The sequence below is a fragment of the Lissotriton vulgaris genome, chromosome 7, assembly GCF_964263255.1.
Source record: "Lissotriton vulgaris chromosome 7, aLisVul1.2, whole genome shotgun sequence".
NCBI lineage: Eukaryota > Metazoa > Chordata > Amphibia > Caudata > Salamandridae > Lissotriton > Lissotriton vulgaris.
The window spans coordinates 1,020,547,660-1,020,562,012 of record NC_141695.1 but is presented as its reverse complement, the minus strand read 5'-3'; the positions used below and the strand labels follow the sequence as shown (position 1 = coordinate 1,020,562,012).

The window sequence follows — 14,353 nt, the reverse complement described above, 5'->3', positions numbered from 1 at the left end:
AGAGTAAGAGAGGCTCCACCCAAAACGTGCGCTCTCTTTTTACCTGAACTGCACACAACAGTTCCGGGGGGACGACCAACTCTTTGTCGGCTACGTGGGTGCTAAGAAGGGGTGGGCGGTGCACAAGCAGACCATCTCTCTCTGGGTCGTTTTGTGCATCAAGATCTGTTATTCCGTGGCTAAAAAGGAACCTCCTGTGGGGCTGCGTGCCCTTTCCACTCGTGCCACAGCGGCTACTACTGCCTTTGCAGGACATTTGTCAGGCAGCTACGTGGGCCTCGCTGCATACGTTTGCCAACCATTACTGCCTGGACATCCATGTCCAGAGAGACGGCTTTTTTGGCCGTTCTGTTCTCCAGGACTTTCTGGTGTGATTTTGGTTCGCAGACCCACCACCGGGGTTTGTATTACTGGGGTATCTATTTTAAGGTAAGGAATCTAACACTAACCTGTTTCTTTCAGATGCACAAGTTACTTACCTTTGGTAACGATATATCTGTAAGAAACATTGGTTAGTGTTAGATTTCTTACCGCCCCACCCATCCTCCCCGTTCTGCGAACCGATATCTAGGGTTAAGGACTTTCCCTGTCATGGCCCTTGTTTCATGGCACAGTGTAGGTTTCTTGCATGGCTATGCATTCCTGGCGCAGAAAGTTATGTAAAGAACTGACGTCAGGGCGGCATCCAAGTACTCCAGCGACGTTATTCCGGGGAACACTTCGATGCCGACGACTGACTTGGAGCCACAGTACGACGCCTACCGACACGTAGAGTTAGTGCTGATGAAAACTTTCCGGATCCAGTCGCCTGGGGATATTCTAAGGTAAGGAATCTAACACTAACTAATGTTTCTTACAGATATATTGTTACCAAAGGTAAGTAACTTGTGCTTTATCAGTCTTGCACCTTTATCAGTCTTGCACCTTTATCAGAGATGAGAATTGTAAGGGGAACCATTTTAACAGGACCACAGGCAATGCTTCCCATCCATCAAAAAAATGTAGCAACGTAGTTACCCAGGGCCTAAACTTCTTTGTTATGCTCTAAACATTGTGGCTCATGCTTGAACCAGGGACGCGGTTTAATTACACAGCTGAAGATGAATCAGTTACAATAATATATTGTTTATTGTGTGATTAGTTAAAACCATTAGTTATTGACACATACATTGTACAAACCGTCTTGAATAACTAGCATAGTAAGACACAGTGCAGGTGCAAAAAAGCCCATACAGTCAACGACAGATAAAAAGGCATCATAACTAAAATGATGACACTGATGTTTATTCAGTGTTAACATTATAAAAACAAACAATTGCAATGCAATAGATCTCGCATTTGCGTTGTAAATTACACTGCCTTTTATTTGTGTTTTGAAAACCTGCAAGCACTTTGTCCTTGTAGTCCTTGCTTACAAGAAGCAAGTCAGTCAGTAAAGGAGGCGCAGTTACTCCCAGCCTTGCTTCTCGTAAGCAAGGACTAGAAGAACAAAGTGCGTGTTTACGCACTGCTTGTAGGTATTTAAAACAGATAAATAAAAGGCATTGTCATGTACAATGTCAATAGCTCAAACTCTCATAAATGCGAGACCTATTGCCTTACAAATGTTTGTTTCTTTTCCACTGCACATAGCAGGTAGGTCCCAGCCCACCTAGAGCTTAAGCTTCGATTCACTGTACGAAGATTTCGAGGTCCTAGAGCCACATCTGATATTTGTCAGCTGTGTGCCAAAAGCTAATGTTTGAAGAGGAAGCTCTATATTTCACAGTCACAAATCACTACAGACCACTGAGACTGCCCTGAAATCAGACTGTGCCCTTGGGCGTGAGCTGTGCACTTTGTGGCAGGTTAGGTTTGTGATGCTTTCTATTGAATGTCTCCTGTGCATGTCTTTATGTGGGGTAGGCCGGCATTGTGTTCTTTTAAGCTATAGTCTACTAAGGAGACTGCGCAGTATCACAAGGAGCACCCACACCAGTCAGTTAGCTGTTTTAGTTAATGATGGGGCTATAACTCTTCATGTGGGACTTTTCGGACATGACTTATGCTGGCAGTGTAAGTTAGAACTTACCAGGCCCATTTTTGTTGCAGAAGATAGGTTTCCAAAAAACATCCCTCCTGGACGAAAGCTAATTAAAAAAGTATCATACAGACAAAGACAACTTCATACCTCCAAAAATACTTGTTCATTTTCGGAATCTCTTTTCCAGTCATCAGTATCACTCATTTTATGATACCTCCTAATAAAGCAAGACGCACCGGCAGCTTGCAACACATGTCTTCTGCAAGGAGTGCAGTGCCAGACGGTGCACAGGGGCAGCCTGTGCTATGTTCCAAGAACAGCCGGCTGCTTCGAGTGCCGACTGAAGAAAAGTGGCTGGAGATGAAGCAGTCTGTCTGGCCAGCAGGCAGACACTGTGCCGCCTCCCAAAAAACCCAGTACAACCAATGTGGGATTGTGGGCAAGTCACGTAATCTCCCTCTGCTTAAAGCAAAATGAACTTGCCCTTGTGCAATGTTAGTGCTATTTTTTAATGGGCTCCAATAGCTTCCTGGTCGAGACTATATAGAAAACTGAGAAAGGAAAACATTACGTGAAAGCGGACTGTGGATCAAATGAGGCGGGAGGAGTCAAAGCGCCGAATGGGAGGCTGATGCTAGCGTGTTAGAATGGAAAGCTGCAGCAAGTCTCTTTTTGCAGTTTTATATAGCGCGAACTCGACCTTAGGGTATCAGCGCTTTACATGAGCAATAGTTGCATTATAAATGGACGCGTTCATTTTTAGGCGGTGGGAGATTGTGATTTGCCCAGAAACACAGGATGTTTGAGCCTCCGGCCACACTCAAGGCTGGGTCCCTGGCTTCAATGTCCGCCACTCTAGTCATTAGGCCACATCCTTTCCCTTCTCTCGTTCACGAAGAGTGGCAACGAGGTCTCGGCATCTGTACTCGCCATTGTAAATAAAAATGGAACGTGAACGCCGTGTGTCAAAAAGAAAAAAATGCTGTAACGTAGCACGTTTGTTTAGGAGATTAGACAAAGTAATCACTGTTTCTAACAAAAAAAAATTGTGAATGCAGAGTGTGATAAAAAAGACGTCAGCGGAGCGCATTTGTTTCTGAAGCAAGCTAATCAAAGTAACCAGTGTAAACAAAAATTCTGGCAATATTGAAAACGGTGAAAAAAAAAATAACACTTAAAAACAGACTCTGGAGCAAATGAGGTTGGATGAGGAGGAGCGCAGGAGGGGAGGCTGATGCTAGTGGGTGAGAGCGGAAAGCTGAAGCAAGTCTTTGGGTTCGATGAGAAATGGTGCTTTGAAGTTTGAACGCAAGCATTTTACTCTTTTTATAATGACCTGGGCCTGGCAGCCGACACATTTAAGGACATTCCGCTCCCTATCAATGGCAGCGTGAACAAAGCAAAGTGCAGCCACCATATTTAAAGAACACAACTCAGGGTGCCCGGTGCAGCTATTAGAACAAGCGCGGTCCTGAAAGTGAAAGGAGGGCCATCCTGCAGCTTGGGGATCTCTTGTCTTTATGGGGCCATGTGTTTAACACATGGCCCGTAAAGATAAGAAAGTGCTTTGCGACAGACGCAGGGCAGGCCACCGAGTCCGGATCTGAGGCGAAAGGGCGTCTACGGAAAACCCTCATTTCCAACGGCAGGCCACCGTTTAGCATAAATAGTGATGCCAACCAATGGAAATGAAGGGTGGGGTTTAAAGCCCTCATCCGAAAGTCCTTGTTAACAATAAATCTCTGGAGGCGAGCAGCATATGCGCTGCCATGCCACGTGAGACCTAAAAAAAGTGCTGGTGCAGGGAACCCCACAAAGCCTTCAAAAAGTGCATAGCACCTGGGCCGTTTAACACTTTTTTGGGGTTTTTTTACGCAGTAGTGAGAAAGTAGTGGAATCCTTTTTTACTGATGGTGGAACTATCTCAGTAGTGCAGTGAATAATAGTAGCAGGTTATTTTTTAAAAGGGTACCACCTGACCAACATGCATAACAGTAAACTTTGGACATCTGTTAAGAAACACTCCTAGTTCAATAGAAATCGGCCATGTTGCTATTGGGAAGTATACTCTGACAACAGTAGATGATGATAGGAGCAATTTGATCGTTAAGAACACCTTCCAACTGGATTGCTTGACAGATGGAGCTGCTGGATCTACAATCCAAAATTGCATCAGATAAAACCAGCTTACCGGCCATGAAAATTTATAATAGAAATATGAATCACAGCTAGATCGGAATCCGCGTACATTTGTTAAGCTATTAAATATTCACAGGGATTCATCCAGTTGCTTAACGCAACATTTAATTTTAAGATTTGATTGTCCTTCCACACCTGTTGTGGTTCACACCCAAGAAGTTGTTGCAATACCTTGAAAGATATTTTAGGCAATAAGCTACATCCAGCTGTGTTTGAATCTGAGGCCAAGTTATTATAAAAAGTAGGTGTTATGGTTAGCCTGGTCGAATAGTGATGCTGTGACTCTTAAACAATCTTGATCTTTGAGACAACCAACCATAAAAGCCTGAAACAAGAACGTGACACATTTTCTTTCCTTGTCAGTTGTTTTCACAGAATAGGAGGCAGAGGCACTCCTGAAGTGTAAAGCACTGACCAAAAGGTACTAATCAAATTAGAGTGAGAGAACCTCCTACATCCAACCTCATGATGTGATTACAGCACACTTGATGGTATTTATTATTCCTCTCATGCCACCCGAATCAAACCAGGTTACCTCAATTGTGTCCACAAGCTACTTATTGGCCCATGTTACAGTAGTGGGCTAAAAGAGGATTCTGTCAGATAAAATGTCAAATTTGGAAGCAACAATGCCCACTGAACAAACATGTTAGGGACTTTCAGTAGTGGTGTAAGCTCACTATGCTTAAAATGTTTCGAGTACCCTGTGACCTGTTCTGTTTCAGTAACTTGGTTGCCATAATGGTGTTTTGCATAACACAGAAACTAATTTAATTCGTGTATTTGCCTAAGGATGTCATGCCGGTTGTTGCTATCTAAAGCACATGAAATATGAATCTCCTCTGTGAACATCCTCATTCCCTTTTATCTCCATCAGTTGCATGCAATACTATAGTTCCCTTTTTTAACCCACTATTTCAGTGTGAATAGATTGTCCTTAGCTCTCACAGTCCCTGTTTTATAATGCTATAATTTCGCTGCCGAACTCTGTGGAAGGAAAATGTTGTTGCATTAAGGCCTGGCATTTGTGCTGATAATACTATTTCCCATTGGGTTTGTTGCGGGCGTGAGCCAGCCTGCATACAGAACACTTTCAGATTTTCCAGTTGTCTGAATGCGTACTTTCACTCTAGTCGGAAATATGCTTGATACATGAAACTAGTGATGTCCTATTTAGAAAATTGAGCCAGATGACTAGATATTTACTGTTTAGACAAGTGGTCCGTACCACTAAAGAGGCTCTCTCTACCCCTAAGTGCAGGAACACTATTAGTTTCTTTGCCATTAGGAAGGCTTCTGGGACAAGAATCCGGCCTTGTTCGTAGATGGACAAAATAAAAGTTGCAGATCTGCTGTGGATCCTTTAGCAACTTTATACCAGAGACTATGTTGGCAAAGGATGCAAAGTCCTTATCCTTCAATTGAGATAGAACTAGATTTCCTGAAACCAGTAGTTGACCCTGTCTAAACCAGTCTGCTTTGCGGCTTTTAGTGTCTTTATCAATCGCTTGCACATTTTCATGGTTAATCGCACTAGATGAGGTCTACCCAGGGCTGCTTCCACTCTGGTGCCCTCACTCTACAGGTGGTAGATGAGACACTGATGGACCCCGTTTGGTCAGCAACCTGTTAACTGCTATAGTGGAACAACATTTAGCTTTGCGGTGTAAATGCTTGATAGATTCACATGCTGTGCGTTACTCCACCATCTTGGTCACTAGATTTTCATTTACAAACCTTTTCCTGTTGGGTGGAGTCAGTATGACTTTCATGGTGTCGACAGTAAACCCACAATGCCCCTTAACCTTCTGACCTTCATTTTAGATTATTTTCTTCCTCTTGTTTCAAAGCTGCTTTGAGGGCTCTTGCAAGAAGTGCTAGAGCAAAATCTGAAGAAAAGGTGAACACACAATCAATATGCCAAACAAATGTCAGAGGATTAGCTGGAATATAGGCTATCCCCACCTTGCCCAAACCTTCGCACTCTGTTCTCCAGGGGGGTTCCAACGTAGTTGAGGAATATTTTATTGTGGACGTGGTGCCTCTTAAACACCTGAACACCATTTTGTAGCTTGGCACATTTTTCAAGTTGTGCCCCAATTGCAACCTAAAGTTTCCTCTTTGTGACAACTTTCTTCTTATGTGTTTTCTTGTTCCCAAGATACCAGTTTATGTTCTATTACTCCCTTACAGTCTTTAAGCTGCAATTGCATTCTTGAGGCTATAATTGATTGTGTATTAAATAGGTGCTTGTTACACCTTCCAGGTACTGCCTTCTTTTTTGCACCTGCTGCATAAAGTCCAGAAAAATTATCACTTTTTGTTCTTTTACATTGGGTCCTCAATTGAGCTACTTGCGCAATAACCCATGGCTCACCAACCATCTGTGGATTCAGAGAAAAAGAAGTCTGGTCATTTAAATATTAAAGCCAGGTTTAACAACTGTCATGATTTTTTTTCCTTTTTATCTAGGCAAAACCATGGTAATCAGATTGCTCTTCTATGAGCACACTTCATCATTCCGATAATGTCCTTTACTCTTTTATACACTTTATGTACAAGCAAAGTCCTTTCACGTGTTAATCTAGCACATCCATTTTCAACCCCTCCACTTAGACACTCTTTCAAACTTTGAAGATATCTGTTCCATTTAGGTTCATTCTAGATCAGCATTTTAGTTTTCAGTAAAATGCTTGAGTCTTGTTGATGACCTAATCCAAGGCAACCTCTGATACAATTTTACAGGATATGCTTGACACTTCTGGTGGATCTCAGAGTGCTCTGCTTTTATCATTCTTTGAGCTTTAGTCTGATTTCCTGGACTGCAAGTGCCTCAGATTTCCTTTTGGCCTTTTATGATGTGCTACGCACTCAGTGCTACTGCAAGCTGATCAAATATGCAGATATATTTTTTAAATCTGCTGACTTCTGAAGTTTAATTTGCTGGAGCCAGGGGGAGTACGTTTAGAAGTTAATGGGTTCTTGTGCTGGACATGATGGCTGTCCCTTTTGTACAAGTGCCTTTCACAGTCTCCTCATGCCTGACTAATTTTTAATGTGTGCGTTGATGGCCTGGCTTTCTGCTCTCCTGGTTTTGTCTCTGGCCAACCATCTCATTAGTTAATCTGTTTCACCCTTCCCTTACATGTTAAGTCTTCTCTCCCTGTAGCAGCTAATGCAGCCTCATTTTTGTGTCTGACAAACGCAGCTCCCCCACCATATGTCTAAAATAGGTACCACTGTCCAACCCTGGGATTATATCTCCTCTCCCAATGGTCTCCTATGTTCTTGCACTTCTCTGAAGCCTTGCTTCCATTGGTTGTGCTGCCACTTGTGCCCTTCTTTCTCCTTTCCCCGGGCCAGTCTTGTTGCACACATCACTGGCTTGCCTCTCTACTTAAGGATTTACCCATGAGTTGGGAGGAGTTCTTGTGAAACTTAGTTATCACAATTCACATCCTTCTCTTCCTTTGCCAAGTTCTGTCATGTTGCTTCATCTTAATCGGCACATTCGTATGATTTCATGATGGAATTTGGCTTTGCGTTGGCCTTACCACCTCCCGACTTTTACCATTAAAAAAACAAACATATTTGCATAATGCCAAAGATTCCTGTAGTTTCAAGAGATGATTTAGGCTGTGGAATACACGTTGATGCTTGGTTAGGTGCTTTGATGTGTTTTCCTTTGCCTAGGTTAGAGGGCCAAGAACTGTCTGATAATGTCTAATCCGCTCCTATGAGATGGTAATAAATCTGCTGAAATATGAAAATGTCCAAAGATTTTGGAAGGTGTCTTTATTTAGGTCTGAAGAGTTAGTCCTTAAAGCATAACACAGGATGTATGTTTTTCTTTGGCCTACATTTGGTTCCTGGAAGACTTTGAATGACTTGCTTGTATAATAGATCGCACACAAATGTAATGTTCACCATAGGTCTAACATTTGCTAGAGTTGATGGGCCCATTGAGTGCTGTATTTAGAAGATAACCAATCCTGCTACAGAACAGTTGTTTAACAGAATACTTTCTCTGTGTGTTTACTTTAATATTATTGTCTATAATATTGGATTGTGCCTTCCAAAGCAGTGTCCTGGTTTTCTTGTTAGACTATAGAATCAAACTGGAGATGTGGGAGGCATAACCTGCAGCGAATCCAGTGCCGTTCTGAGAACAGTAAAGGTGTCTACTGTTTACAGTATGACGATGAGAAAATTATCAGTGGATTAAGGGATAACTCCATAAAGGTAAGGACACACCTATTATCTATTTAAGTAAAATGTACGATTTATGCTGGTGTACTACAAAATTATTTGCCTTCTCTATAACTCCTCTATAAGCCAAGCTCAATTAATAGAATGTGCAAAAATCTGTTCGCCTTAATATCGGAAATGCACTGTTTTATTATGTTACTAAACTCGCTGTAGTCATTCCGGTTACTGAACTTACAGAAGAAAACATCAATTTTCAGTGTTGTAAGTGTTTAGAATTTTTCATTTATTAGGTATTTTTATTTTAAAATGACTAATTTAGACCATTTTAAATCAAATAGTAGACTGCTGTTTGCCGGTAAATAGATTGGTGATCTGCCAAGAGCCTCCCACAGATTATTGGTCTTGAGACATCAGTTGCTGGGCCAAAAAACATACTAATTCGATCTTGCATACAATCTTATGTTTTTAATTTTTGTTGTTCTGATTGATAGTTTTAACTGCAGATCTTTACCTTATGAATATCGCAGGGGCCAGCCTGGATCTGGAGAATTTTCTCAGCAGTTACCTTGCACTTCAGTGTGTAGTGTCATGCGGCTCAGTGTCTGGTCCTTCGTGCCCCAGAATTGATGTCTGGCTCCTATATATCCACCAATGTGCTGATGGCAGTTCCTTTATTTTCATGCCATCCGACATGGATATGGACCTCATTCCCTCAAATTTCGCCAGGTTGGTCAATACTTTCAGGAAAGTTTTTTCTAGTGTGGAAGGATGTCCCATCCGTAATCATCCAGTTTCAGGCCACATAAAAATGTCAGCGATCGACCCCCACAAGGTGTCTCTCTAGTGCTGGCACTTCAGACTCTATTTTAAGTCATGATACTTGTGTGCAAGGATAAACCCAAAAGCTGTTTACCAGGGAACAGAAGCTCTCTCGCTCAGAGGCTGATCTCAGGACTGTTCATCTTCTAAATCCTTCTCATTGCGAAAGTCTAAGAGAAACAAAGTCGAATCATAGGTCACATTCATCTTGCCGCTCCCACTGTGAGGAGTCTCTGGACTCCAAATAGCGAACCCGCTCTCCGTTCTTGGGGCAGACTGTCACTTTTCCTGATGCTCCCCAGCTTCCCCAGGCCATTGGCACTGCCACAAAACTCTTCAAATTCAAGGAGACCATGAGCAGGATATTCCTCTGGTGCGCCTTCGGGCTCTAAGAATTTGAAGACTTCTCTGGTTGGTTTACCTCTTGTGGATTCATCCTTGACACACTGTGCCACTCAACCCGGTGTGTGGGTCAGTCTCAACTCGGGACACAATCTTTTTTTACCTATAGGACGCCAGTGGACTAGATACAGGCCTACATTTACCTACAACTCTAATGACTTCAGAGGAATCTTTCCGTCTTTGTCATTGTTGTAAGTTTCAAGACCTCTGCTGCTCTCCTTAAATTGGGGATACTTTTTCTCACCGGAGCTTGTTGCTGCCTTAATCGCCCACATCTCGCCCCCCCGCTCCGCGGGAGCCGCTCGTGCCTAAGCCTGCGGGGAGAGTTGCTTTACAGGACACACTGAGAGGCGCTGGAACTTGACCCTTGACTCCATCTATGTGTAGGCTGAGGCGGGACTGCGAGGACCAGCCTGCTGAGAGGCCCTGATCGGCCACAGCTGGTCCTCTTCCCGCCCCCTCCCTGTTTGTTTAAAACCTACTCTTGGGACCTGCATCAGCGGGATACTTTTTCTCACTGGAGCTTGTTGCTCCCTTAATCGCCCACATCTTGCGGCCCCCGCTCCGCGGGTGTCGCTCGTGCCTAAGCCTGCGGGGAGAGTTGCTTTACAGGACACACGGAGAGGCGCTGGAACTTGACCCTTGACTCCATCTATGTGTAGGCTGAGGCGGGACTGCGAGGACCAGCCTGCTGAGAGGCCCTGATCGGCCACAGCTGGTCCTCTTCCCGCCCCTTCGATATTGGTGACTATTTCTTCAAGTGGCCTCCACGCGGGACGCGCGCGGGCAAAGCCCGGTCCGTCTGGGGGCCGTCTGGGGGCCGTCTGGGGGCCGTCTGGGGGCCGTCTGGGGGCCGGGCTGGGCCACCCTCCTGAAAATTTGGCTACGGTAGCACGGACAGTTATCCAACTCCTGTTTACTGTTGATTGTTTTTTAACTGGGAAGTTGTTTCGCTGGGCCCAGTGTATTTGCTTACTTTCTACTGGCTATTTATACAAATGTCTACTCGCTCAGGGAAGAGTTTGAGAGGGGGGGGGGAGGCCCTGGTTGTGTTACTGGCACAATGGACCAGTTTATCTCCCGAGTTGTCACAGTTACAGAGAAGGAAATCGCCATGACAGAGCGGCGTCTTTCTCGAGAACATCTTCCAAATAGGCGGTAGTCACTGGGTTCCTTGGCATTAGTTCCCTCTGCAGCACACGCAACCGACCCCGTGGTGAATGCTTCTCCCCTGTTAGATCATCCATGGGTTGCTGCTTTAAGGGTCAGTTTGGATAGGCTGGAGAGTATGGTAGACATAGCCCCACTTACCGATGATAATGCTTCGGATTTACTGTCCAGTGAGACCTCCGTCCCTAAGCTCCCTCACAACATTTCTTCTAGTCATGGGGATTCCCCCCCTCCAACAGTGTTGGTACCACTGGTAGCAAATAGACCTGTTCATATTAAAAGGAAAAGAACTGTCAGCCCGCGCAAAGGTTGCCATTCCAAACCCTACAAGAAACATAGGAGACTTGGTACCAGGGTGGGTGTGATCCATAAGGGCGCAGGGTTGGGTGAAAGTTGCCCCCAGGGGGCCATGGGGGGGAGAGCCTTCCGGTGCTATAGCATAGAAGCCATGTGTTGATCTGACTAGAGATTCTGCCGAACTCCCAACCCATGAAACCCCCTTGATTGCCCAACTAGAGAAAATGTTGAAATCATATTTGATCCCGGTCGTAGAGAGTTTTAAAGGGCTAGTAGAGCGGTTGGATAGGTTTGAGCAAGTGACCCTGGACAACTTTTTTTCCATAAAATCTCTCATTAAGTTACATTCTAGAATGAGGGAGGACGGACCAGGGGGGGAATCTGTTGCCCGGGCGACTCCTATATCCCCACAGGGCTCACCTATTGCACCTGGAACGGCTAAAGGGGTGGTAGCGGTTAATGCTCCTGCTGCACATGTTGTGGCTTCTACTGGGGGTGTTCGGAACCCAGGGTTGGCCGCAACGAATGATACTGAACACTCAAACATACCAAAGGCTAGAACGGAGGGACGCGACTCCTCCCCCTGCAGACTTCAAAAGCGCCAGAATTCAACAGCCTCGCTGGTGAGAGCAGCGTGAGACAGGCGCTGGAGGAGAGCATTGCGTAAAGGAGGCTTTTAGCTAATGTGTGTGGCTATTTAAAAGTACCACAACTCGTTTTTTAGCATTTGTACATTCTGTGCTTTGAAAATCAAGATCGATTTTTTTAATTAGTGTGTGGGTGAACTGGTGGCATTAAAACTGTTTATTGCACCTTGCACTTTGCCTATTTTGCACTTCCCCGGTCGGTCCCCGGTCCGTCACGGCTATCTGTGCCGCTTGAACGGAGGGACGCGACTCCTCCCCCTTGTTGGTTTACTTCCGGGGCACTTTCTTATATATTGGAATGTGTCCACGGCCGCGCAGCGGACGTGCGCAGCGGGCGCGCCGATGGCGCGCCAAAGGCGCGCCAAAGGCAAGCCCGTCTGCGCCCGACCGCGGCCTGCTACGCTGATGGTTTGTTCTCAGACACAGCCAGGATTGTCTGGTCCAAAGAGGAGCTGGTTGCTTTAAATTCGAAGCTGCCTTGCAAAGCCCTATTGGATCCAGCTGCTGATCAGAGTCTGCAGGTCTGCTCGCTGTGCGGTTTCCCGCTGAGCTGGGTTACTCTCTCTGGCTCCAGCTCCTCTTACATATCTGCCGACCGGCCTGACTCAAGCTGTTGCAGCTTGAAAATGGGTCTCTTAAACTGCCGGTCCATGCCCAAACACGCCGATGACATCTGGCTATTGCTTGAGGATGGTGAGTGGGATGCGATGGTTCGAGGCATGTGGGCTGCTGAGTTCATATCTGTGCATAGATCGCCACCTAGTGTTGGGTCCGGATGATTGCACATTGTTGTCCTGGAAGAGTCTTCGAAGTATCACGAGATAGGTGGCTCCTCCCCTGGACTACAGTGCGCATGGGCATCGCCTCCATCCCCAGATTGTTTTTTTCCGCCATTGGGTTCGGATGTGTTTCGGTTCCCTCTGTCGGAACCGATAGTTGTTCAACTTCTACTCGAGACCAAAAGGTCTTTAGGCTGGGCGTCGGTATAGTTGCGTACGGGTTTCTTTCTGACTCTCAGCTCCGATCTCTTGCTGCCCTTCCACTTGCTTTCGGCGCGGTCGGGCCTGTACTACACTCTTGCTATGGAGCGAACTCCGTTTAAGAAGTGCCCGTTGTGTCACTCTAAATACTCGCACCTCGACGTGCACCCGGTGTGCAATACCTGCTTGTCGCCGGATCACCGCGAGGACACCTGCATGGCGTGTTCGAAATTCAGGAGCAAGAAGACTTTAAAGATTCGTCGGGCCAATAGGCTCCAGGCTAGGTTATTGACCACGGCGCCCCCGCCTGACGACATTTTCCAAGAATGTCGAGGGAGAAGACGACGTGCAAGGTTCGGACTCTAATCCCGCATCCGAGGGAGAGGCCTACGACGCGGGTGAGGAGAACTTTGACGAAGTCACCGACGAGGTAGGGGACGACGATCAGGCTTTTACCACGATGGGAGATAGCTCGGAGGAAGAGCATCCCCAACCTGACTCAGGGGTTGTTCCCCTTCATACGACCCAGGTCGAGGGATCGCCTTCGGGCCTTACCCAAGATCTAACTATGAGTCCTGCGTCCCCGCCTCCGGGCCCGGTCACGGACACTTATGAACCATCACTTACGTCGAAGAAAACGAAAGTGAAGCCAACTGGTCACGCATCCTCGGATGCGAAACCGAAAGTGAAAGTGGCGCAGGTGAAGAAGGTTCTGGAGGTGTCAACTTCCAAGAAAACCAAAATGGCCGACTTGAAGAGCCACGCCAAAATGGCCGACCCCAAGCCCTCGGGGTCGGCGCCGAAGGCGAAGTCCTCCGACGCGGCTGCGTCGGCGCCGAAAGGGGTCGCGGACCCGAAGACTGCTTCGAAGAAGCGTCAGGGCGACGACGCGCATAGGCAGGGGGCGTCGGCCCCGAAGACGGTGCCTGCCGGCGAACAGGCTCTCGATGATGAGGGGTCGCTCGAACCGGCCCAGCCCTCTCCGGCCTGGACAAAGAAGGTAGCGGAATCCTTGCAGCGGATTCGTAAGGCCTGCGTGGTTCCCGCACAGGACACCAGTGTGCCTAAGCTGACGCCTAAGCCTGCGAGGGAGCAAACGCCTATCCGTTTCACCCTGCCGCCCAAGTCGGCGCCGAAGGCCTTCGCACCGAAACAGGGCGGACCCTCGAGGGAGGTGTTGACGCCGAAGGCTGCCTTGGCGGTGTCGAAGCTGCGTCTCCAGCCGCTTGCGGAAGAGGAACGTCGTGCGGTAATAATCGACGCCAACACCGGAAAACTGTCGCTCCTCAAGCGGAAGATCACGACGGAGCCGACGTTGGAACCCTTTAAGATTCCTCTCAAAAACAAAAGGGACTCCGAGGACTCTCCGGCTTTGGTGGAACCTGTGTCCCCGCAAACCCTAGGACACTCGCCGACGCATTCCGCTGCAGCCGATGCGGACGAGGAAGGTGACGAGTACAACTATCCGGCGTACTCGGATCCGGAGGAGGAGCACGTACCGTGGTCCGCCGGAGGCGACACGGAGGACCCGCAGTCGGCTCAGGACACTCAACTTTTCGCGGCCAAGACGTCCCCGTCTGAGGACTCGGCGGCCTTCAATGCTCTGA

The 14,353-nt window shown here is 46.7% G+C and overlaps 1 protein-coding gene across 2 annotated transcripts in view; it reads left to right on the top strand.

Annotated features, from left to right (window-relative positions):
* FBXW11 (F-box and WD repeat domain containing 11) overlaps positions 1-14,353 on the top strand; it is a 609,511-nt gene that overhangs the window by 246,486 nt on the left and 348,672 nt on the right. For both annotated transcript variants that reach the window (XM_086931441.1, XM_086931440.1), the window contains one exon: positions 8,327-8,464. In XM_086931441.1, coding sequence (XP_086787567.1) covers positions 8,327-8,464 — 138 coding nt within the window. The remainder of the gene's footprint in view (positions 1-8,326; positions 8,465-14,353) is intronic.